Source organism: Tamandua tetradactyla, chromosome 6 (assembly GCF_023851605.1).
Source record: "Tamandua tetradactyla isolate mTamTet1 chromosome 6, mTamTet1.pri, whole genome shotgun sequence".
Taxonomy (NCBI): domain Eukaryota; kingdom Metazoa; phylum Chordata; class Mammalia; order Pilosa; family Myrmecophagidae; genus Tamandua; species Tamandua tetradactyla.
The window spans coordinates 56,132,852-56,159,473 of record NC_135332.1 but is presented as its reverse complement, the minus strand read 5'-3'; the positions used below and the strand labels follow the sequence as shown (position 1 = coordinate 56,159,473).

Below are 26,622 nucleotides of genomic sequence, written 5' to 3'. Positions count from 1 at the left end.
TTTGATAAAATTCACCTGTTCCGATGTTAGTATAGCTACTCCTGCTTTCTTTTGGTTACAACTTGGGTGGAAATTTTTTTTCTATCCTTTCACTTTCAGTCTATTTGTATCCTTGTGTCTAAGATGAGCAGCATATAGCTGGATTATGTTTCTTCATCCATTCTGCTAATGTATTTTTTTAATTGGTAAATTTAATCCGTTAACATTCAAAGTTATTGCTGAAAAGGCATTTATTTCTTGATTCCACCATCTTATCTTTTTTTATTTTATTTGTCAGGTCTATTTATTCTTTTCCCTCTTTCTCTTTGTATTCTTTAAAGTACCCTTAGTGGTACTCTTCAATTCCTTGCCCTCCTCCAGATCTCCCTCTCTTGTCTGTTTTTTTTTTTCAGCTGGCAGAACTCCTTTTAGTATTTGTTGGAGGGCCAGTCTGTTGACAAATTCTTCCAAGACTTCTTTGCCTGTGAAACCTTTACTCTCTCCCTCAGTTTTAAAGGACAGTTTGGCTGAGTACATAATTCTTGGCTGATCCTTTCTCTTTCAGGATCTTGAATATATCATACCACTGCCTTCTTGCCTCCAGGGTACTAGTTGAGTAGTCTGAATTCAGTGTTATTTGATTTCCCTTGTGTGTAGTAGATTGTTTTTCTTTTGCTGCTTTCAGGATTTTCTGCTTCTCTTCAACATTTAACAGACTGATTAGTATGTACCTTGGGGAAGGCCTATTTGGACTTAATCTGTTTGCAGGTCTTTGGGTTTCTTTGACTTGTATATTTATGTCCTTTATGAGGGTTGGGGAGTTTTCCCCCATTATAACCTCAACTTCTCTTCCTAGCCCTTTACTCCTCTCTTCTCCTTCTGGGACACCAATGATTCTTATATTTGTGTGCCTTGTTTTGGCTATCATTTCCTGGAGTTCCCATTGAATTTTTCCATCTTTTTTGCCATTTGCTGTTTTGAGTCTTCGAAGTCAATTTTCCTGTCCTCTATATCACTTATTCTTTCTTCTGCCTCTTCAGATCTGATATTGTATGCCTCTAGTAAGTTTTTTGTTTGGTCAACAGAGTCTTTAGTCTCTGTGATTTCTGCTATTTTTCTATTTATTCTTTCATATTCCTCTTTGTGCTCTTCTACTGTCTTCTTGCTCTCCTTGTGTCATTTGCTGTCCCACTTATTTTATTAAGTAGAGTTGTGTGGACATCATTTATTAGCTGTTCCAGCATCTGTGAGTCCTTTGGTGTTTTAATTTGGTCATTAGGCAGGGCTGTATCTGTCTGCATTGTGATAAGCTTAGTGATCTTTTGCCGTCTTCATTGCAGGTAGAGATCTTGATTGATTTACTTTGAGAGTTGATTTCTTTCAGAAGTCTAAGGCTTATGTTTGTGGGATGATTATACAGCAGAGAGCAAGGTATGGAGTGGACCACTCAGTATGGTGATTTGTTTCAGGGCAGGTATGGGCACAGGTTGGGGATGTTACGCTAATGCTTGTAGTTGTGCAGGTGCACTGGTCTGGGAGGCGTAACCCTGGTAATGCGCTGGTCTACAGCACAGGGCCCTTTGTGCGTATGTGTAGAGCTGTGGCTGAGGGCTATGCACATGTGCGGTTCTAGGACTGCTGTAAAGTGCGGTTCCCAGAGCTGAATGATGTGATTGGTAGCCTCTGAGCATGCGTGGGACTGGAAGTGCCGTAAACAGATGCGTTGAGCTCAGGGAGGGGGTGTGAGGCTGTGGAACACTATGGGCAGTTGTGGGGGGTCAGGAGTAGCCTAGATATAGAGTTAGTGCATGCAACCTTTATTCCCTGGCAATAGCCTGCAGGGACCGGTGTGGGGGTGGGTAATGCTTGGGAGGTGTGCAGGAAAGGTGGATTGGGCTGCACTTGGAGTGGGGTGTGGGACAGGTATGTACACTGGGGGCTGGTGGGGTGAAGCCGCCTGGAACACTGGAAATGAGGGAGGGTGATGGGATTCAGGTGCATGGGGTGTAGGGTGAGTCGCCGGTCACTGGGCTATGCTGGTGAGGGTAATGCACCCAAGAAATGCACTCTGGCTTACTTCCTGTTCCCACATTCCTGTCCATGTACTCCCAGGGGCTCTGCATCTCTGTGGCTTTGCTCCAGGCTCCAGCTTTCTGCGTCTCAGTTCCTCAGCCTCTGCAACCAGGGCTGCCACATATGGTGCAGAAGGCTCTCCCAGGTCAGCTGTGCTCCCAACTTGCCACCTCAGTCACCCGCCTGTCCCTTCTCTAACTTTTCCATGGATCAGGGCTAATCTCGAGTTACTTTAGTCGGCCATATTCCCAGAAGTCTAATATTTCAATTTATTTTTATAAATCATACAAAACTACCTAACTTAATATTTGAATTTTTTCCGTTTACGTTTTTAACTAGGACCTTACAGAAATATAAGATCATGTTAGTGGGTCTTGTATTTATTCTATTACTGTCTATCAAACCATTTTATTTTGGCTTCAGTTCTTTTTTTTTAATTTCCTAAAAGAACCCTGTTTTGGAGCTCGGAATTTTGTTAAAATTGCTTTTAGAGCCCTCATAGCTTATTTGGAACATTATCTGAGGTGGAATATCTTTGTGCTTTGAAATGAGTTTGATTTTATTTCAGTAGTTAGAAGTGATTTCTTATAAGTATTATTCGCTCCTTAAAGCTTTGTAATAAATAGTCTTCTGAGGTGATTATTTTGAGGAAATGGCCTTCCCTTGAATGTGAGAACATAAGGATTTATTTAAATTGTTCATTTTAAAATCAGACTCGCTGATTTATAACTTATACCAAGCATCTTTTCTTTTATTAACATGGAAGTTCCCTGAAGTCATGAACCATATTTGTATATCTGTACATTCATTGATTTATTCTATAATATTTTTTAGCACTATACCACTTAGTAAATACTTGCAAATAAATGTCTGAATTAGGATTTCTTCTCCCTTTTTCTACCCTCTGTCCTTCATTAGAGCAAAAGGAATTAGGTACAAGGCATTTTTTTATGATGGAAAATTTCAAATTAGTAGAAAGGTAGAGAGAGAGAATAGTTCAATGAACTCTTATTTACCTCTCACCCACTGTATCTATTAACCATCATGGCATGTCGTATTTCATCTAAACTCTTACCTACTCCCCTCTTCCTGCCCTGACAATACTGACGCATACCTCAGACAAGGTCCCTTTTCATCTATAACTATTTCCATATTTATCTGTAAAAGATAAGAATTATTTTTTAAAATAAATAGCTGCAGTACTATTAATCACACCTAAAATAATTGACAATAATTCTATTAGCTATATAGTTGGTCACATTTTTCTTAGTTTCTCAAATGTTTTAGTAGTTTGTTTAACTATAATTTAGTGTTTTATACATTGCCTTTGGTTGATATGTCCTTTAGGTTGCTTTTAATCTTCAGTGTTCACTTCTCTCACTCTCTTCATTGCAGTTTCTTTGTTGAAGAAACTGGGTTGTTCATCATATAAAGTTTTTTTACAGTCTGGATTTTTCTCATGGCATCTCCATGGTATTAGCATGATCCTCAGACCCTGCCTTTCCTATAAATTGGTAGTTGAACCTAGAGACTTGAGCAAATACAGGCTTGATTCTTTATTTTTTGGCAAGGTTGTGTGTGATGTATTTCCATTGGAAGACACACCATGTCTCCTTGTCTCACCATTGGTGGTCATTTTCCAGATCCATTAACCCTCTAAGAGTTGCAAAAATGGTGATATGCCATTTCTATCACTCCTTCATTTATTAGCTGAAGTACTTCAATGAAGAGAAACTTCCCTGTAATCAACAATTTGGCTACCCTGAAGTACATTTCTTCTAGTAGAAGCAGAAGAAATACTTGAATCTTTTGCTTTATTTTCCAATTTAAAAGATAGTGAATTAGAGATTCCCTAACATCTTCTAGAAGTGAGTAAGGAGTATGGTTAGTTTATTTGTCCTTGAGGTTTTTTAGAGTGTCGTGAACTCACAGATGTAAACTTACTTGATGTTTTTTATCCATTGGACCAACTATGTTTATTGGTGCACAGGATGTCCTATCTTTGGCCATGATTCAAATTAGCTACTGAGTCTTTTTGTCATGATCATTGTAGTTTGGGATCATTTTCTTGCTTCTTCTATGGCAAGTTATTCCAGGCTCGTGCTTTTCCCTGCCCTAGAACTGGAATCAGCCACTTCATCAAGAAACTCTTTGAAATGCTATTTAGAAGTATTTAATAGTATTCTGGGCACTACGGGTGCTCATTACTGCTGAGTTGGCCATCATCTCTGGGCCTTTTCAGTAAACAGAGCTAGGAGTTACTGTATTCTTTTTAAAGGTAAAAGCCATCATAAGTTCATGCTAATAGGTTTTATTCAGTTTCATGTCTACAGGTTTTTACTTCATCCCTTGTCCATCTCTGTCTCCCAGTCAAAAATTCCATGTCAGAAATCCAAGTACACTAATATAATTACCCATTTGTTTATCTCAAAACTCACCACAAAAGTTTTGAAAATAGCATTACCAGCACAAAGTAATTTCTGAAAATTGGCTGTTTGCATTTGTTTTTGTCCATGGGGACTTTCTATCTTATGAGGAATTTTAAAGTCGTTTGGAGTGTTTCCTCTTTGAGTTTATGCCAGCAAGTCATTACACAGGTTCATTTGTTTCATTTTTAGAGATTTTGATGTTGGTTGTTATTTAATCTTATTTTATAATTATGTAAGATATTTACATGGTTCAAAATCAAATCTCAAAAAAATGTATAGGTACCATAAAAAGTTTAGCTTCTTTCTCTGTTTCTTCCACCCTAAGCCCTCACTTGCCCGTGGGGTGCTATTTGGACAATTTTATGATGTAGCCTTCCTTCCTTTTTTTTAGCTTAAGGAAATATGCATATATAGTTAAAACTACCCTTCTTAGGTGGAATTCTGCATAACCTTTTTCTCCCCCCCCCCCCCCTTTTTTTACTTGTCTGTTAAATGTATATTTTAGAGATGATTTCAGGACATTTTAAACTGTAACATGTCAGATTACGGTAACAAAAGAAATATCCACAAGGCTAATAATGAGGAACCAAAATACTCAGTCCACTTCATGGCAGCAGAGCTGATAGATGTTTGAACAAGGCACTCTTGGTGAGGTATTCTGGCCACCCTTCCCCGCACACCACCTGTCTGTGTTGCTGGCAGGTGCCAGTGTTGGTCCTGGGCTTTATTTCTCCAAATAATGATATAGCCTGTGCTGAATAGCTAAGCTCACAGATGTTCTGCCTGTTTTTGGAGGTCTTGGGGCAATAAAGTGACAGGTCAGTGCAGATCTGAGTGTCCTGGCGGAGAACACCCCATCCCCCTTGAGACCTTTCTCCGGATTCTAGAAACTGTTTTGTCAAAACAAGGAGGCTGTTGCTTCACTGAGCAGGTCTCTAACAAATGACTCTTCTTTCCTTCCAGCAGATAATAGAGAGAACTCAATGATTTCATGGTTCATTGGGAGTTTCATGTGGCTTGAAAGGTTTTGCCTTAGCTATACTCAGTAACAGAGCTTTTGCAGTATAGCAGATGCCACTCTCTGACTTGTATTTAGCTATACTTCATATGAAAGTCTCTTAAATGATTGCTCCACTGAGATGTAGAAATCAAAGTAAAAGTGAGATTTTAAGAAATTTGTATGCAGCCCTCCTTAGGTAAAGCATTTTTAAAATTTAAAGGCTGTCTTTTGTACAATTTATGACTCTCTTCTGTGTTTTAAACACCTATGCAAAATAACTCTGAAGCTTCTTCCCCTGTTCATTGCAATTCATTAAATCCCTACAATTCAAAAAAATAACAAACCTTTCAAAATAAGCCAGAAACGAACAAATATTGTATGGTCTCTTTTAGAAAATACCTTTAGGAAAACTGGGGCTTATGGGACATGACATTCAGGGATGAAAGTCTCCCTGGCAGTGTGGAAGATGACTTCCAGAGATGAGTCTGGCCCTGGCACCATGGGATCAACAATGCCATCCTGACCAAAATGGGGAATGGAAGTGTAACAAGGTATCAGTGTCTGAGAGAGTTAAAATAGAATCTAGAGGCTTCTCTGGAGATTGCTGTTATGCAAACTTCAGTTGGACATTGCTACCTATCATGGCTTGCCGGGTCCCAGACAGGACCATTCCAGCCAATCCTAAAGAACACTCAGGGCGGTGGTAGGATTCTGCAAAGGTTCTATGCACTAGGGTAACTTTCCAGAGACCTGCAACCTCCAGATACGTCCCTGGACCAGATAGGTCCTGAAGCCTGGAGGGGCCAGCCTTTCCAGAGCATCTGCTAGTTCCATCTCTCAGCTCCTTATTATTGACAGCCTTTCCAATATGAAAAAGGTAGAATGGGCGGGCATGGGAGAGGGATCAGAGGTGATGGTGGAGTTGTACAGAGAAGGTAGGGCCTTACAAATAAGTATGATTGCTGAATCACTATGCTGATATTTCCTTTGGACTCTAGTATCTTGGAGCAGCTAGGAGTGAAGGCCTAAATTTGTGGAATTGTGGCCCACGCCAAACTCTGAAATCTGTTCTACAGCTAATTGTTGTTCTGTGCTTTGACATGTATTGCTTTTTTGAATAAATGTTATTTTTCGCAAAAAAGTGAAAATAAAAAAATACATATTCCTTCTAGCCTCCAGTGTTCTGGAGCAGCTAGAAGGAAAAATCTGAGATGATGGTATGGTAGCCCACGACAAACCCTGGGATCTGTCCTGTGACTACTTGTTGGAGTGCTTTGATAACTATTGCCTTTTTCTTTCTTTGCTTTGTATATGTGTTATATTATACAATAAAAGAAGTTAAGAGACAAAAAAAGAAAGATAGAAAACTAGACCTCACTTGTAGGCTCATAGCAGTCACATATATTCCTGAGCTGTTAATGTTATTTTTAGATTTTGAGATGCTGTGCTATATATGTATAACCTGGTATCTCCCTGAAACTTTGGCTACCTGTATGGCACCTAAGACTCAGAGTTGGAGTTCTGCAGCTCTGAAGTTCAGCATTCTGCATACAAAAACTGTTAAAGAAACCAAAAAAGAGAACAGGCTTCAATTAGCGGTAAGAACAGAGCCAGCTGGGTCAGGACTAAGGTGAATCAGAATATAGAGGTAAGGAAGACATTGTCTATATTTTAGAACCTTACCTACTATATGGGACCAAAGGAAGGGAGGTTTATTTTGCCCAAAACCTAAATTTTCTGTAGCAAATAATCTAACTTGTCTGAGTAGTTCATTTAAACAAATCAAACCCATGGAGCCCAGAATGGGAGTGAGAGCTTGTAATTCTTAAAGTAATACCCGGATATATCCCAGAGTATTTTGGGCAGTTAATAAAAAAGTATTGGCAGAGTCCCTTGACAGATGGGAGAAAAATAGGAAACTGTTGAGCTTTACCACCAGGAAACCCCAGATACTGTCTTAAATATTAGGGACTCCTAAGTCAGTAGACCAAGCCCTTGATCTTTTTTTTTTTTTTTAATTTTTTCTTGAGAAGTATCCATGCACATACAGTCCAACCTTACTATACAATCAGTGGCTTACAGTATCATCACATAGTTGTGAATTCTTTCACCATGATCATTTTCAGAACACTTGCATCACTCCAGAAAAAGAAATAAAAAGCAAAAAAAAAGAACTCATACATCCCATACCCCTTACTCCTCCGTCTCATGGACCCACAGTATTTTAGGCTTTTCAATTTATACCTTTGTCTCCCCCTATTATTTATTTATTTATCTTATTTTAAATCATCTCTCCATATCTGGATAAAAGGAACATCAAACACAGGTTTTTCACAATCACACAGTCACATTATAAAAGCTATGTAGTTATACGGTCTTCTTTAAGAATCAAGGCTACTGGAAACACAGCTCAACAATTTCAGGTACTTCCCTCCAGCCACTCTAATATACCATAAACTAAAAAGGTGATATCCATATAATGCATAAGAATAACCTCCAGGATAACTTCTTGACTCTGTTTGAAATATCTCAGTTGAGACTTTATTTTGTCTCATTTCTCTCTACCCCCTTTTAGTCAAGAAGTCTTTGTCATTCCTGTGATGCCAGGTCCCACATCATCCCCAGGAGTCAGGTCGCACATTGCCAGAGGGATTTGCACTCCTGGGAGTCATGTCCCACATACTAGGGAAGGCAGTGTGTTCACCTGCTATTTTGGCTTAGAGAGAGGGGCCACATTTGAGCAAAAAAAGACGTTCTCTGGATGTAACTCTTAGGTATAACTATTAGTAGGCTTAGATTCTCTTTTGCAGGAATAAACTTCTTTGAGGTGAGCCCCAAGATTGATGGCCCAGCCTATTTAATTTGTTGTCCCCACTGCTTGCAAGAATATCAGGAATTCCCCAGATGAAGAAGTTGAATATTTCCTCCTTCCTTCCGAGTCTCCCACGGGGACTTTGCAAATACTTTTTTATCCTCTGCCCAATTTACTCTGGGGTGTATCAGGGCATCACACTAACCTATACAAACCAATAAGATCTCACACCCTATTCAAGATTCCATGTAATGATGGTGTTCAAGTAAACTGACCCTACCAGTTAAATTAGATAATCTGCTACCCAAATATAAATTTTGCACCAAATAAACATCTCTCCCTTTGGTCTTACCTGGAGGTTGAAATTTGAAAATATGGGCCATATCATTTACTCAGTATTCTATTTATCTTAGTCCTATCCAGATCAGCTTCATTCAGATCTCTAAATAACCACATTTTTACCTTTTTAAACAGTTGCTGAATGCGGTAATGCTGACTTTCACAGCTTCATTGCTCTGAGTCTCAGATGTCACATAAATACCTGAAGTTTCAGAGAATGATCAGGTTATATACAAATAGCTCAGTATGTCAGAATTTAGAAATAGCAGTTACAACTCCTAAATATATGTGACTGCTGTAAGGGTTTATGATCTAGTAACCTTTACCATAGGCCCCAACCTGATAGCCCGTGCTCTTGACTTCAGTTCGCTGAGTTTGTATATATAGTTAATCCATATGAGTGAGGCATGATAATATTTATCTTTTTGTTTCTGACATTTTATTCTACATACTGTCCTTAAGGTTCATTGACCTAGTTGCGTTCCTCACAATGTCATTCTTTCTTGCAGCCACTCTAGTCCTTTGTATGTAAACAACATAGTTCCTCCTTCCATTTCTCAGTCTTTGTACACTTAGGGTAACTCCATCCATTGCTAATCACCAACATTGCTGCCATAAACACCAGTGTGCAAATATCCATTTGTGTCCCCACTGGCAGTTCCTCCAGGTACATACTGAGCAATGGGGTTGCTGGATCATTTGGCAACCCCATCTCTAGCCTCCTGTGGAACCACCACACTGCCTTCTGGAGGGGCTGCACCTCTCAGCTTCCCTACCAACGGTAAATAGATAAATCTCTTTTTCTGCATTTTCTCTAGCACTTGTTTCTTTCTGTTCATTTTTGGTTTTGTTTCTTTGTTTTTTTTTATTTATTTGTATTCTTTTTTATATCTCTTTTCTTTCTTTCTTTTTTAGTTTCCTTTAATCTTTTTTCCTTTCATTTTTTCCCTTCCATTCATTTTTTAAACAATTTTATTTGCACATCATACAATCCAACTTAAGTAAATAGACATGCCTTTGCCACCATAATCTGTATGAAGGCATTTCCTTTTCTTCCACATAGAATCCGTACCTCTCCCCTATGCTCTCCATTTCTTGACATTTAGTTTTGGCATAATGCCTTTGTTACATTCAGTGGAAGCATATTACAGTGTTATTGTTCACACTGTAAAGGCAGTACTTTCTTCTCCCACTTTGTCTTTTGGATTTTATGTGTCATATCTAATTTTTTTTTTAAGTCTTTGTGCCTTTGTTGATACTCTTCATTTCTATACTCTTCTCCAGACCTCTCTCTCCTAACTTTTCCTATCTGCCTATAGTGCTCCCTTTAGTATTTCTTGTAGAGCCAGTCTTGTAGTCACAGATTCTTTCAGTGATTGTCTGAAAATGTTAATCTCCCCCTCATTTTTTAATGAGTTCTTTATTTTTAACTTTTAATGATATGTATTACATATTCATACTATATACTCATCCATAGTGATTCACTGTCATCATATAGATGTGCATTTATCATCACAATCGACTTTTTCATTTTTTAATGAAAAAATAACATATATATATATATATATATAAAGCAATAAATTTCAAAGCACATCGCATCAATTAGTTGTAGATCAGATTTCAGAGTTTGACATGGGTTACAATTCCACAATATTGGTTATTAGTTCCAGCTGCTCTAAAATACTGGAGACTAAAAGAAATATTAATATAATGATTCAGCAGTCATACTCATTTGTTAAACCCTACCTTCTCTATATAACTCCACCATCACCTTTGATCTTTCTCCCACTGTTTAGGGGTATTTGGGCTATGCCCATTCTACCTTTTTCATGTTGGAAGGGGCTGTATATTATGTGGGATAGAGCAATGGAACTAGTTGATGTTCTGGAGAGGCTAGCCCCTCTAGGTTTCAGGTCTTAACTGGTCCAGGGACCCATCTGGACATTGTAGGTTTCTGGAATGTTACCCTGGTACATGGAACTTTTGTAGAATCTTATATAATGCCCTGTGTGTTCTTTAGGATTGGCTAGAATGGCTTTGGTTGGGGGTTGGCAAGTTATGATAGGTAGCAATGTCTAACTGAAGCTTGCATAAGAGTGACCTCCAGAGTAGCCTCTCAACTCTATTTGAACTCTCTCAGCCACTGATACCTTATTTGTTATACTTCTTTTCCTCCTTTGGTCAAGATGGCATTGTTGATCCCACAGTGCCAGAGCCAAGCTCGTCACTGGAATCTCCCTCATTTTTGAGGACAGTGTTGCTGAGTATAGAATTGTTGTTTGGCAGTTTTTCTCTTTCAGAATCTTAAATCATAACCACTGCCTTCTCACCTTCATGGTTTTTGCTTAGAAATTCACCATAGTCTTATCGATTTCTATATAGAAGTCTTCCCTTGTATATAATGGATTGTTTTTCTCTTGCTGCTTTCAAAAGTCTCTCTTTGTGTTTGAAATTTGACATTCTGCTTTGTGTCTTGCTAATTGTTGGCAGTTGTTTGGATCTATTAATAAGTGTCTTGCTAATTGTTTGGATCTGTTCTGTATGGGGTATGCTGTACTTCTTGGATCTGTAATTTTATTTCTTTCATAAAAGATGGGAAATTTTCAGTGATTATTTCCTCCATTAGTCTTTCTCCTCCTTTCCTTTCTCTTCTGAGACACCTGTAAGGTGTATTTGTGTGCTTCATGTTGTTATTCAATTCCCTGAGACCCTGCTCATATTTTTCCATTCTTTGCCCTATATTTTCTTTTGTATGTTGGATTTCAGATGTCCATTCCCCTAGTTCACTAATCCCTTTTTCTGCTTCTTCAAATTTGTTGTTGTAGATTTCCACTGTTTCTTTCATCTCTTTCATTCCCATAAGTTCTGCGCTTTGTTTTAACAAATTTCTGAGTTCTTTTTTATGTCCCCCAGTGTCTTCTTTACAGCATCCCTCAATTCATTGATTTTTGATGAGATTTTGCATGTCTGTTTGAACTTCCGTATCTCATTTAAAGTGTTGGTTTGTTCCTTTGACTAGATCATATATTTGATTTTCCTAGTATGATTTATTTTTTGCTGCCATCTAGGCATTTTATTTCCTAAATTTATTCTGGAAGTTGTTTTCTCTTTTTACCTAGGGTTTTCTTGCTGCATGACTTTGTTCTCTGTCTGTTCTTTGACTTTCAGTTCAACTTATTCTAGACCTCTAGCATAGGTTCTGTTTGATCAGAATTTTTTAGTTCTTGTGTTCTATTTCTTGCCCTGCCTATATGAATGAAGCACTCCCACCCCCGCTTTTTTTAATGATGGATGGCTCCTTAGATATTTCAGACCCCAGTCAGATTTTCCCAAACCAGACAGACCCATGTCTCAGGAGGAGAGAGTAGCCAGCATCATTTTTCCCTAAGGATGAGACCCAGGAGGTTGTCAGACTTTGTTATGAAGGCTCTAGACTGTGCTTTTCCTATCCTGCCCAGCATGTGGCACTTGTCTGCTTGCAGCTTCCCATCAGTTTAAAGTGATGTGGTGCCTTTAATTTCAGCCGACTCTCTCTGCCAGGGTCGTGGTTTAGACTGAGGTAAGGTAGTAGGTGGGCTGTGATTGCCTTTGTTTTCCAGTCCCTGGGGCCTGAGTTCCTTGAAGGAGAGATTCTTCTTGAGCTGGGTCCCACCCCCTTTTTCTTGGGGAAGATATGCCCTTTAGGGAATTAACACCTTTCACCTAACTAGTTACCCTGTCTCTCAGTCATCCAGTTAGTTCTCCCCTTTGCCTGAGGCAGTGCTGGAGCTGAGAGTGCTTGCAGTTCTATCTAATGACCAGTTAATAAGCAAAAAAAAAAGGCAAAAAAGTCTTTACAAAGCTAGACCCCTGCCTGCTTTTTGGGTTTGTCAATCAAGAGCTTGAGTTGGTTCGTGGCTCTGTGTATCTCCAGGCTCTATGTGCCCCCTTTTCTTGGGGTCCAGCCTTTTCCCAGTATTTTGTGCTGTAAAACTCAGACTCTGGTGTGGGTTTTTGTTTGTTTGTTTGTTTGTTTTTTCCCATCAGCCCCTCCCCCTCTGTCAGGGCAAAAGCTCCTTGTTCCATTTGTACTTACTCCACATTTATCTGTGCTTGGGGCTTGTTTTTTAGTAATCAGGATTTGTTAATTAATTCCACAATTTCAGCTTGGTTGAGCTAAGCCCTTGCTCCTAGTAAAGTCTGTTTCCCCTTCAGGAACCAGCCTGCGTGCCGATGGGGGAGGGGCACCAGCCTCTGTGGTTTGGGGGATCATTGATGTTCCGCCAGCAGTTGTTCTGTATTGTACCTGGCTATTTACTAGCTGCTTTGGAGGACAAACTAAATTCTACACATCACTATGCCTCCATCCTGCCACCATCACTCCAAGCTCTTGATCTTTTTTTTTTTTTTTTTTTAATTTATATTTATGGGTGTATTCGTTAGGGTTCTCTAGAGAAACAGAATCAACAGGGAACGCAGAGTCCAAATCCACAGGGCAGGCTGTGAAGCCGACAACTCCGATGGAGGGTCTGGATGAACTCCACAACAGAGGCTCACCAGCCAAAGTAGGAATGGGGCCTATCTCCTCTGAGTCCTCCTTAAAAGGCTTCCCGTGATTAGATTTAGCATCACTAATTGTAGAAGACACTCCCCTTTGGCTGATTACAAATGGAATCAGCTGTGGATGCAGCTGACGTGATCATGACCTAGTCCTATGAAATGTACTCATTGCAACAGAGGGCCAGTACTTGCCCAATCAGATAAACAGCTACCACAGCTTGGCCAAGTTGACACATGTCCCTAACCATGACAATGGGTTTTTTAAAAAATATTTTTATTGACGCATCTTCACACACATACAGTCCATCCATAGTAGACAATCAGTGACTCAACCGTGATCATTTTTTAGAACATTTGCATCACCCCTTAAAAAGAAATAGAGAAAAACTTTTTTACCCCCTGCCCCTCCTTCTCATTGAGCACTAGTATTTCCATTTACCCAATTTATTTTACCCCTTTCTTCCCCTATTATTTATTTATTATCCATATTTTTTTATTCATCTGTCCATACCCTGGATAAAAAGAGTATCAGACACAAGGTTTTCACAATCCACAGTCACATTATAAAATTTGTATCTTTAAGCAAGCTTCAAGAATCAAAGCTACTGGAACACAGCCCAACAGTTTCAGGTACTTCCCTCCAGCCACTTCAATACCCCATAATACACCATAAACTAAAAAGGGGTATCTATATAATACATAAGAATACCTCCAGGATAACCTCTTGATGCTGTTTGAAATCTTTCAGCCACTGAAACTTTATTTTGTTTCATTTCTCTCTTCCCCTTTTTGGTCAAGGGAACTTGACCAACTCCTGGCTTTTCCCGGGAGTTCTTTCCCATGTTGCCAGGGAGAGTTTCATTCCTGGGAGTCATGTCCCAGGTAGGGGGGTAGTTCCTTCAGTTCACCTGCTGAGTTACCAAGCCCTTGATCTTCAGGCTTGCTTTTGTGAAATGGAGTACTTGAATGGAAAACTTAAACCTATTTATAGTTATACTTTGCATTAGACTGGATTCCTAATTGTAAATGACTACCTTTTTTTTTTCCAAGTCTTTAAAATGTTGAATTATTTACGTCTATCTTGCCTGCTAAATGAGTATGACACCCCTTATTTTAAATGCACGTAGTTTTTCTGAGATCATATATTAGCAAAATAAGATCATTTTAACTGGGTTCTGTTTACTAGCATTTTGTGGCAGGGTGTAAAATTACCTTATCCCAAAGATTTATGAGGTTGAATTTTACTATTAATTTCTTAAGACTTGATCTTGTATTTGCTATGACTCTGACTACTAAGAATTTTTAGTAGAAGCAAAAGTGGGAAAGGAATGAATGCAATAAGCTGTGCTTAAGTTAACCTTTAATTATTTAAAAACATTGCTTGAGAATTTCTAGAGTATAAATTATCTTTTAATTGACCAGCTGTTGTAGTAGAGTAAAACTTAAGTTTAAAATAATCCTGAGAGTATGAATGTGCATGTGCTAATTTAAGCAACTCATTGGAAATCTTCATAAAAGTCAGATTTGTTTGTTGTCCGTTATATGTGGAAAACTAGAGCCTGGATGCTAGGTGAAGGAGCCATATTTGAAATAGGGAAGTTCTCATGTTCTTGTAATAAGTTATTTATTTTGTTGATTCTGATTCCTCAGAACTTGGAAAGTATAATACTGTTATATCTCTTACTAGATTTGGTGAGAATGCTTGTCTCTCCTTTCATATCTAAAAATGATGAGTTCCTTCTTAATTTTGGAGGAGTATTGAAGTCCAGCTCCAACAAGACAAACAAGAAACACAGCAATATCTTCACTTTGTTGACCAAAATTTATGAGCACCAATCACCCACCATCTCTGTCAAATCAGATTTGAGCTGCTCTCCTTTTCTCCGTACTTGTAGATGACCTTTGATGTGCAGGCAGGCTGTCAGCAGGACCCTGCTGCAGTGTGCTTTACCTGGTAACTGCCTGGGATGTTGTGAAGTGGAATGGAGAGGCTGATTCTTGTTCCTCATCATCCCCACAGATAGCACTATCTTCTTTCCTTTCCAATTTAATAATTATATTTCATCTCCTTAGTGCAGAGTGTCCGTTAGGCTCTCAGTAAATTGTAGATATTATATTTCTCATGCTGGGTGATTGAGTAATAACAACAGTATCTTTTTTTTTTTACTTTTTTATTGTGAAATATATATTAAAAAACAATAAATTTCAAAGGACATGGTAACGAGTAGTTATAGAACAGATGTCAGAATTTGGTATTGGATTGCTGTTCCACAACTTTAGGTTTTTCCTTCTAGCTGCTTCAGGACACTGGAGATTGAAAGAAGTATCAATATAATGACTCAGCAGTCATACTCATTTGTTAAATCCTATCTTTTCTGTTATAACTCCATTTTCTCCTTTGATCTTTCTCCCAATCTAGGGGTATTTGGGCTGTGCCCATGTTGAAAAGGGCTATGGATAATATGGGGTAGGGGGGTGGAGCTAGTTGACGTTCTGAAGAGGCTGGCCCCTCTGGGTTTCAGGACTTATCTGGCCGAGGAACCCATCTGAGGTTGTAGGTTTCTGGAACATAATCTTAGGGGGTGAAACTTTTACTGCTGCTGTCTTAATGTTGGTATGAATCTGTCTGATCTTGTCCAAAGCATTAGTTGAACGTGTTCAGGCTCAGGTAGGACTTAGAGTCTACTGTTCATCTCTCAAGAGCAGTTCTTACTGATCCACACACACACATCCTTTGTTTTCGGTCCTTTTCTTTCTTCTCAGTTTATCTTCTAACATTTAAAAATTTTTTAATTATATTTTATTTCATTTTATTTCTGGTATAAAAAGAAAATTTACACTGTTTCTTGGAAATACCATTTCTAATATTACCTTAAAAGGTTCCTAGAAAGCATACAACAAATTGGCTATTTTGTTGTTTTTGTATAGAGTGTGGGGTTACAAGTTAGCCCTTCTAAGGTGCCTCCCGGTTAATAAGACCCTATTCTGTGTGTGTGCACATGCCCTGAAAGTGTTTTCAGATCGAAATGGAGTTAACAGCCGCACATTGTTCAGGAATTCCTTTGCAGGAAAAGATCTTCAAAGCTGACTGGATGTGGTGGTGGTTGTTGTTTTTGAGCCTTTCTCCTTATTTTTCTCACCTGCTTATTTTCATCCTGATCTTAGAGTTTGCTTTTTAAAGAGTTTTGATAAATTTTGTCAACAAATGCAATCTGTCTCTTAAAACAAAGAGTTCTGCCTCAGTGAAGAATCATTTTTAAAAATATATCATTTAGAAAATTTTCACTTTAAAGAAATGCATTTTAGAAACATTGGTATTATTTGATTTTTAAAATGGAACTTGAGTCCCTCTAGTGGGTAGAATATAATTCATCTTCTAAGCGTGCGATAGAAAGAGGTAACAATCTTGATTTACATGGAACCAGCTTTTCAATCCAGGGTTTTCATTTGTATTCCTCTCTCCCCAGCTCTGAGGGTCAGTGCTTAATTAGCCACTGGCTTAGTCCTGTCATTAGCCAAGATCCAGCAGTCTTCATCTTCAGCCCATGCAATCTTAGTGGCCTCGTCATTCCTAACACATGATCTCATAAGCTGTGTTTCCTCAGCTGCTGGATTTCAAGCCTCAACAAGTATAAACTCAGACTATAAATTGATTTCCAGCCATGCAGTTTTTTATAGAAAACAAGACAAAACAGTGCCCCAGTGTCCTTGAGTTGCCATGAAATAAATATTCTATAGGCCTGCACTGGTTACAACAAGTAGTTAAGGACATTTAGGAATTGGAGGAGTTAATATACTGATAGCCAGAACAGAGGCAATATGGTAGAGAAAACTTGGATTTAGGGTTCAAATCCTAACCGCAGTTACTAGCTGTGCGATCTTGATCTGGTTACATATAGTCTCTCTGTATCTTAGTTATCTCATCTGTAAAGTGGGAAGATGGTAAACGTATCTTGTAGAATTGGTTTATTTTATTTATTTATTTATTTATTGCATGCGCAGGCACCGGGAATTGAACCTGGGTCTCTGGCATGGCAGGTGAGAACTCTGCCTCTGCGCCACCACTGCCTGCCCTGCAGAGTTGTTTAATACTGGAAATAATACTAGCAAAGGCATTTGCATTTTTACTGCTCCGTGATTGGTAGCAGTTGTGTCATGGAAATTTCATTAGCTGAATCCATTATAATACATGAGATTTCAATTATTTAGATAGCTTTCCTCTCTTCTCCCATACAGTCACCACCAAGTAAGCGAAGAAAATTGGAAAAGCCAAGAAAACCCATTACATTTGTGGTGTTGAAGTCTGTGATAAAAGAATTATCCCTCAAAGCGTCATGTTTGGGCTCTGAGGCAGTGGAAGGCATAGTAGTTGTGACAACATGGATTGAAAAAATTCTCACTGATCTGAAGGTAGGTCCCTGATTAAGCACATTGAAGAATTGTTTAAAAGAAATTTTTTAGGAGTTTGGAGAACAAAAGAGAGAAGTTATTTCCTATAAAATTCTTTTTTTTCCCTCTAAATAGGTCCAGCATAAACGAGTTCCCTGTGGAAAAGAGGAAGTTAGCCTTTTTTTAACAGCCATAGAAAACTCCTGGATTCATTTAAGGAGAAAGAAAAGAGAGCGAGTGAGACAACTGAGAGAAGTTCCCCGAGCTCCTGAGGACGTTTTCCAAGCCTTGGAAGAGAAAAAGTCCATCCCCAAACAGTGTGGCAATAGCCAAGATTTGGCCAAGGATCCCTGCGAGAGCACCCCGAGTAGGCCTGCTATACTGGAAGGTGAATCTGCCACTGTGGAGGGCCATCACCCAAACCAGGATTCACTTTGCCAAGAAGAAAACCCAGAGCCCATGGAGGATGAAAAGAATGAGGAAAAAGGAGGGTTGGAGTTTCTGGAAAGTTTTAAAGGCTCTAGCAATGGAGCCCAGGACCGAGAGGCTTCTGAGCAGGTCAGCCACCCAGTGGCTGAAAAAGGGAAACAGCTCCAAGTGATGGCTGGACGTTATCTGTTTAAGTGTTTGATTAACGTTAAGAAGGAGGTAGATGATGCATTAGTTGAAATGCATTGGGTTGAGGGCCAGAACAGGGATTTGATGAACCAGCTTTGTACTTTTATACGTAACCAAATTTTTAGACTTGTTGCTAGTTAACTCCAGATTTCTTGCACAGTTGGGGAAAGTGTCTATAAAAGGAACTTGTTTAGGAGTGGTTGGTGGGATAGCAGGAGAAATTCTACCGTTGGCTCATTAGTAGTATTATGTGGAATTAATCTTTAAAACAGAAACAAACAAACAAAAAACAGAAACAAATTAATCCATTTTTAAATCTACCCCTCTCCCCTGTTTTTGAAAGTTACAGGGAGTTGTGATATGGTGGTTCAGGAGGAAGAATTGTGTTTATCAGCAACAACAAAGAACCATTAGTAAACTCAGAGGGATTTAAACCTGACTTAAACTGGTCATTCAGCTTTGGGTTGGTTCTCTGATGCCAAAGGATCTGGTCTGAGTTAAGCCCACACAGAGCATCATGTTCTCTGTTCCAGCCACTTCTTGAGGAAGGATGGCTCTTTCTTCCTCTGAATGGAGGCAGTCTACCAGGGCAGGTAGCTCCAGCGCTCTCTTCTATAGTCACCCTTCAAGGCCAAGGCTACTTAACCTGGTTATATAATTTTACCCCTGCTTCATGCCTGAGGAACAAAACTGGCCTAAGCCTTAATGGTAGGTGGTGGTAGAGTCAGGGAGAAAAACTTCAGTAATACTGGAAAAAAGGCCTGTATGAGAGCACCTTTAAATGTCACATCTGTGACTCCTGTCTGTTTTCATGTTGCTTATTTCAGAAGCAGAAGCAGAATCAGGTAAGCCAGACTCCCAGATGTGACTGAGACCTAACAGAATACAGCCATCCTCCTACCTCCAACCTGTTTAAAGTACCCTTTGTAGCAGTTTTACGTTTTACTGCTGTATGACTTTTGGTTCTTTTGACATTTGAAGTGAATCTTTGACTTAATTTTAATATAAGAATATTTATAATTTAAAACCATCAATCCTATTTGAATCTTGGGGTTGGGGAAAATATTTTCTTGGTTTTGGGTAGGTTAGTGGATGATGATAGAAATAAGAAATGGAGCAAGATAGTTTGTGCAGGCAGTTAGCTTAAGAAAGTTCATCTTTTGGTAGATCAGATGTTGCTGCAAATACTGCTTTTGGGGAGCTCACTTGTAATCCCCTATGCTTATCTGCTAGCACTGGGGAATTCTTAGGTCAGAATATGTTCTTAAAACATATTTGCAACTAGAATATCAGGACTCAGCAGGAATACCTCTAAAAAAATAATCTCCTTTTTGTTCCCTTGGTGTCTCAGTTACTCTCTGTTCTGTTCAACTTTCTTAGCTTGAGTTTCCACCAGAAGCCTAGAGTTCTGCGTAGACTAAAATCTTTGAGTATGGTACCACCTCCTTCCCAATTGCAAAGAAAACCGTGGGGTGGTATATTTAAGCCACCCCTTTGAGGTTGGTTAGGGCACAAAGCTGATGACTTGAGCTGATCTTGGCAGCAGTGAGATCAGACCCTCAGCAGATAAAGTAAAAGTGAATATTCTACCTCCCTGTGGCAGTAGAGACAGAGCTGTGGAAGTGAATGTATTAACCAGTGTTCTTTTTTTTATAAAATATTTTATAAATATTTTTCACAAAATGTATACAAAGCAATTTCAAGTGAGACATACTATACAAATGAAGGTATTTAAGCAAATAAAGCCCACACCACACCAACAGTGAGTGACGTGTCCTCTTTAAGTCAAGTTAGTCTGTAAGGCCTCCCTAATCTAACAGTCTACTAAATTCTTCAGAGCTAAAATACTTCTTTTTCATAATTGTCTGTTTAAAATTTGCTTTATCTTTAGGCAGTACTTAGGGACACAGAAAATCAAATGCTTAATAACAAATTCACCACTTTTCCACAACAACAGAAAAGAAAAAAAAGAAAGTGATTTTTGTTACTGAGTACAAGTAGTCCTAAAACTTAACTTTGACTAGTGAACCTGAACAACTGAATGCTGGCCATCCGAAGCTGAGCTCTCTTCCCCTTCACCCGAGGGGCTCTTCATGCGAGCTATGACTCCTGTGCACATAACCTAATCACAGAAGTAAAATACATTTCATAATCTTCATTTGTCATTATCTTTCCTCCATAAAAAATAAACTTACATACAAGGACACAAAAATTTAGAAGTTTCATTTTGGTAAATTAGGCTCTCCATTTGCTAGACAAGTGCTGGGGCTTAAAAACCCTTTTAAGATGGTACATAGAAAAGCTAGGATTGGGGTAGCAGGACAGAATAAGGAAGAGTGAGAGGGGACAAATGTACATGAATTAACCAATGTTCTTAACCTCACCCATGGACCTCTAGAGAACCCATAAACCTCCTGGAAAGATTTCCAAAAGCTCTATGAGCATACGAGTTATTTTTTTTCCTGGGGGAGTGGGTCCATGTTTTAATAGAGAGGGCTCAATAACCCACTGAGGATTAAGGACTACTATTCTAGTCCAGCCCCTCTTCTGACAGGATGAGGAGAGCAAAGGCCAGGATCGCACAGGGCCAAGATTCAGTCCAAAGCCTTGGATTCCTCAAGGCCAGTAGTTTTTTGCTCATGTGATACCATTGTATAATACCACTGTACTTACCGTGGATGAATATCACATTTGAATAATACGCTGAACCCAAAGCTAGTTTTCTTGATACAGTTATAGAATAATTAAGTGGCAACTATTCATCCAATATATTGCAAATTTGTATTTTTTGTTGCATTATAAACAAAAATTTAAAGAAAAGAATTTTTAAAAATTAAAAATAAAGAAAATTGGGGAAACAAAACAAAAATCATCCCTACTGTCAACCATCTCTAACACAACCAATATTAGTATTTTATTGTGTTTCCTTTCCAGTCTCTCACAATAGATGGGGTTGTATGAGTGCATGGCTTTAACTTTGGTTGTAATTATGCTGTATATTCAGTTTTAGATTATTCTTTTTCATTTACTATCTTGTAAATTTTTTTTTCATTTTATAATAGGTAGTGTATTTATTTATACTCCTTGCCTTGTTCAAAATGGATTTCGGGCACAGTTTTAGCCTTTAAGTCTAGTTCTTAGGGATTCACAGAGAATACTTTTTGTAACTAAGGACACAAGAAAGTGTGACTGTGCCTCTGTGTTTCGGGAGTTCAGGTTTAAGGCTTGGTATCACAGAGAAGGATTTATAGATGTTAAGCTAATACTCTTAGAATTAAAAAAATATACAACGGGAACCTTCTGCAATATTGCAAGTGTTAGAGCTATGATGAGTGTCTTCTTTGCATTTGGATGTCTTCGTTTCCTTCTTTGAGAATAATAGTGTGTTCCAATTAAAGAACATTTGAAATTTTTTTCAAGATTATCTAAAAATTGTTTTAATTCTGTATAGACTTAATAATTGAGAGATAACATACACCTCTGAATCAGGGAAAGGATTTGATTCTTTAAAGAAATAAGTATTGACTCACATAGCATAGTGTTGTGTGATATTCTCCTTAAGTGTCTGAAGGTAAGTTTTTCTTAGTGGATTGGTAGAAAATTGTCTTGGTGATATTCTCTTCTCATCCCTGGCTTCTGATTTCTTGATAATTAAGTGGGAACAGAAGTTGAACTTGTTTTCTAAGGGGGACCAAAGTCGCTTTTGTTTCTGGGAATCAGCTGTAATTCCAGCAGTTTGGTTCCTTCACCCACAGCCTTGACAGAGCATTGCCACATGTCAGAGCAGGATCGGCGTATCTGTGTTTGAGTTTTGACTCATCTTAAGGATTCTTGTTGATTGCTTGAAACTTTAGTGTATATATTTTAAAACATAAAATCTCTTTTCTTTTGATGAGCACACCAACTTTTAAGCTCTGACAGTTAAAATAAAATTGCAATGTGTGGAAAAGATGAAGAAGCATGTGGAAAATACAAGTCTCTTAAAAGAAGGGATTGAATGAATTCTTAATTGCCGTAGCCCCTCATTATACTTAAACCACAGCATTTTCCTCTGTGGCCACATGAGGGCATCTTTGGTCCTGTGATCAAGTGCCTAAAGTTTAGTGTGGGAATAGATAAAATGGTGACTGGTATTTTTTTTTGACATATCCCATTGCTATACCAGATAAGTATTTTTAGTTAAACATGTACTTTTCACATAAAGAAAATTTGAAGAATAAAAGCAGAAGAAAAAAAATCGCTATTTGGGTCTTTTTATCTGGCATAATCCCTTTCAACCTTTTAATGTATCTGTATGGTCCAAGCTGACTATTTTTTTATTGCTTTCCATCTGTCCCGCTATCCTAGAATATAAGTAGGTTGGGTCAGTCTTTTGAATCAACTTTTTCTAGGTATCTAGTTAATGGGGTTACTGGAGAGGGAATGTTAGTGATCTCAAAAGCCTTATATACCAGGATAACAGATTTTGTGGGTGGGCAGACCAACAGACCTGCACATTAGGAGGGGAGATATCTAGTTGGGAGCCAGCCCTCTGGGAGAAGGACATCTCAAAGGTGCAGCAACCTTCCAGCCTTCGGGTGGTGCCTCTAGGAAAGGGACATGATCGCTTTTATTTGGGGGGGAAGTTTGTGTTTGGAGGATTTGTTTTGCTGAATGGGCACTAAACCCAGTAAAACCTAGAAGAGGCTTAATAGAGTGAATTGACTTCTGCCTCTTGGAGTAAGGTATTCATATTCTTGAACCTCTCCAACAGTACCAAGTTCATACCCCCTTGGTGCCAGTGCCAGCACCGTATTAGAGAGCCCTGCTTGTGGCTCAGTCCATTCATAACAGGGCCACACACTCACGCAGCAGGGAGTCCCTGCTCTGCTCTGTACAGACATCCAGACCCTCTGCTGTGACTCATCCAAATGACTAAAACAGTGGTTTATTTTTTTTAATTACAGGTTAGAACAGCTAATGCTGCCTTTCAGAGGCTCTGCTTTTACTCCTGGGGACTGTGTTGTGACTGAGGGAAGGCCTTGCACCTCGAAATGCCCTTTGAGATATAGTCTATCCGCCTGTCTCAATTCAAACAGAAACGTCAGGGACTATAGGCTCTCTTCGGGGAAACAGGAAATCTGGGGTGCTTATTATGAGCCAGAGAGTTGAGATAAGGAAGTGTGGACCAAAACGTACAAGTAGAGTTGGCAAAATTGCTTGTATGTGATGCTCTGAAGAGGACAAAATATGTATAAGTCCAAAATACTTTTCCATTTACCCTAGGGGAGCCAAAAACAGAGGAAAGAGCATGGCTGTTATGTTTATCAGACCTGCATTCACAGCCCTGTTCTACTCCTTACATAGGAAGTCAATTTTAGTCAATTTTGCTAAGCCTTGGTTTCCTTATATAAAAGATGGGCAATACTTGCTTCACCGAGTTTTAGCAGCAGTTAAGTTAGACAATTTAAAACACCTTGAGTGGTGCATACACAAAGAGCAGGCTTCTCACTTCACTCATCTCTTCTTATTCTTTGAGTTTCTGATTTCTGATCAGAAAATCTACTAATAGACTGAAACATAAAGGTTGAGACCTTAGGTGTATAATAGCAGGGGTAGAGGACCTTTTGACCAAGAGCCAAACCCAAACCTCGGTTTTATTTTTGGGGAAGTTCATGTTTGGAGTATTTGTTTTGCTGAATGGGCACTAAACCCAGTAAAACCCAGAAGAGGCTTAATAGAGTGAATTGGCTTCTGCCTCTTGGAGTACGGTATTCATATTATGGAGGAGAAGCAGGAAGCCACTACTGATTGGCTATCTTCTATGTAAATTGTCTAAATTAATGTAATCCTGTGAGGTGATGTGGTGTACCTGTATGACAGCTTAAAGAAATGGAAGCTCTAACGATTTACCCGAAGGTCACTCAGACCTGAATCACAGAAATGGGATTTGAACTCAAGTCCAAGAATCCAAGATGAGTATCTCACACCAATTCTCAAGATTCTATAACAAGCACTGCACTTAGGATGAAAAGAGACGTCTAGATTCATTTGGTCCAACTCTAGGAAAGGAAGCTTGAATTATGTGACACAGGGAAGAGAGAGAGACTCTTACCCAACTTCACAATTTAACACTTTAAAATAATATAATTTTCCAGCCTATGATCAATAAATAAGATTTAGTAAAGTGAAATTGTCTATAATTAGTTCTTAATTTATGCTACCAAATCTTTACAGAATTTTGCATTTGGCAGTAGTGTGGATAATTAAGTAGTTAGTGAAACCACAAAATAAAATGTCTACTGAAAGCACATGTTGGACCAGAATCAATGTAAAATAGCTGCTAATTAGCTAATGACCCTTCAACAATACATAATTGTATAATAATAGAAGAAAGGTTTAATTTTTTTTAATAGGCAGTTAGAAATATTTCACTTCCTGAACAACACAAAACTGATGTGCTTTCTGGGCTTGCTGGATAAGGTAGCAATTGTCAGAAAAACAGGTAGTCCTCCTTCCAGGTTGAGTGTATGAACCTAGTATAAATCTGAGGAGGAGCACAGGATGCTTGCCATGTGGAGCCATTCAGAGACTGGCTCAGGAATCTAGAAACAACCCAGAGCCAGGAAATCCTCAGCTAGGAGGCTTGGCTGGGTCCAGCTGTCATTCAGCCTTCAAGGAAATGGCAGTTTGTACTGCTGCTGTCCAAAAAGAGAAGGCTATTAAGAGACCACTGCTGAGCTAGAACCCCTCCTGAGACAGGGTGGGTGAGCTCAGGGGCCTGCTGCCATAGGTTTGTGATTTGGATACTTGATGTCTCTTCTGGGAAATTGGGATTCCTGATCTTGTTGGGTCCTTATCTTAGACATGTTTGTTCCAAGATTCTTTTCTTCAGGGCCAAATGTGGGTAGATTGTGAGGCTTTATGGACCATATGACCTGAGTGCTGAATGAGCACAGGTGAGGACGTTTTTATCCACAAGGGGAAGCTTCTCAGCATCAATTACATCAAGAGCCAGGCAAGTATTGTTAGGAAGAGAAAGGGAAGAGGCCCAGACTAAAAGGGATTAGCATTTATTCAACTCCTGCTGGTTATTGCCATGCAACAATAGGTGCCCAATGTTGGATCTTCTGATATTTTGAGGGAAGCCAGAAATCCAGATTTTAAGAGAAAGTTACTCGATTATAAATCCTAATTCAATATTTTATATTTTAAAAAAGTGTTTGCTCTCTATCAGGTGTCCTTTCTACCACCGAGTGGTAGAATTCTTACTGGCTGCTCCTGCTTTCCTAATTCTCAGTTCACTCTGCCCCTGCAGTTTGGTTGCTATGTGGCTTTCCTTTCTTAGGGCTCTTCTTAAAGGGATAATTTCAAGGATTTTGTCCATGAGCCTCTTATGCTCCCTTCTCCAACTTCTGGGTGACCTTATCTACTCCCAAAACTTCAACTCCTATTCTCCCATACATTCATGATGCTCAGGCCCCCTTTCCTGGACTTCCAGTATCCACATCCCTAACACCTTTCAGTTATCTCCGCCAGTACCACAACTGTACAAACTCAACTACTGTGTACACATGGTTTTCTTCTCATATTCTTGGTTACCAAATACCAGGTATCCAAATTAGAAACCTCCTCTTTTCCTTCTCTTTCATCATCCAGTACTAAAATACCACCTTAGAAGTATCTTCTAAATTTAGCCCAACCTCTGCATCCCTAGTGCCACCATCATAATGTGGTTTCTCATTTTTCACCTGGACTGTAGGAATAACCCCAATAATTTCTGGGCACCTTCAGAATTAAGCTGCGGAAGAAGCAGATTCAGATGTTGCTGGAGGAAAAAGGATGAAGAAATCTGCTTTGGGTGAATGATTCAGGAACTTTTCAGAAGGCAGGCTAAGATGGGAAATAGACCCACAGAGACAGGTCAAGTTAGTTGGGCTCAAGAGATATGAGATCCTAAATGAGCCCTTTGATGCAAGCTGAACTTTTCCTCCTTTAGCTATTTAATTTTACAAAAGTAAGATTTTCATTGTAAAAATTTAGAGAATAATGACTAAAAATAACTATTCCACTACTCAAATGAATTTGTATTTTGTTGTTGTCTACCCTAGTATTTATATATATATATATATATATATATATATATATATATATATTTTTTTTTTTTTTTTTTTTTTTTTTGCATGGGCAGGCACTGGGAGTTGAACCAGTGGCAGGTGAGAATTCCGCCTGCTGAGCCACTGTGGCATGCCCCCTGCATACATGTTTTTAAGCAGCAAATGTGGGATCATCTTTTACATTACTGTTTTACAGTCTTTTTCCTTTAACATTATATTGTGATAATTTTTTCTGATTATAAAACGTAACATGTTTGAGAAAAATTGTGAAAATAAAAGTTACCTATACTTGCACTGCCCAAATCAACCACTGTTAATATTTTGGTGTATTAAGAACCCTATTCTTCA

General features: G+C 38.8%; 1 protein-coding gene across 2 annotated transcripts in view; it reads left to right on the top strand.

Moving 5' to 3' along the window:
* The window catches only part of METTL16 (methyltransferase 16, RNA N6-adenosine), a 178,668-nt gene extending 152,379 nt beyond the window's left edge, over positions 1-26,289 (top strand). Inside the window, exons 9-11 of one of the 2 annotated variants that reach the window (XM_077165533.1) lie at positions 17,408-17,581; positions 17,696-18,118; positions 19,006-26,289. In XM_077165533.1, the coding sequence (XP_077021648.1) occupies positions 17,408-17,581; positions 17,696-18,118; positions 19,006-19,050 (642 nt within the window). In that variant the 3' untranslated portion in view covers positions 19,051-26,289. Of the gene's footprint in view, positions 1-17,407; positions 17,582-17,695 lie in introns of both variants that reach the window. The other variant, XM_077165532.1, reaches the window with a different exon arrangement.
* The last annotated feature ends 333 nt before the right edge of the window (positions 26,290-26,622 follow it).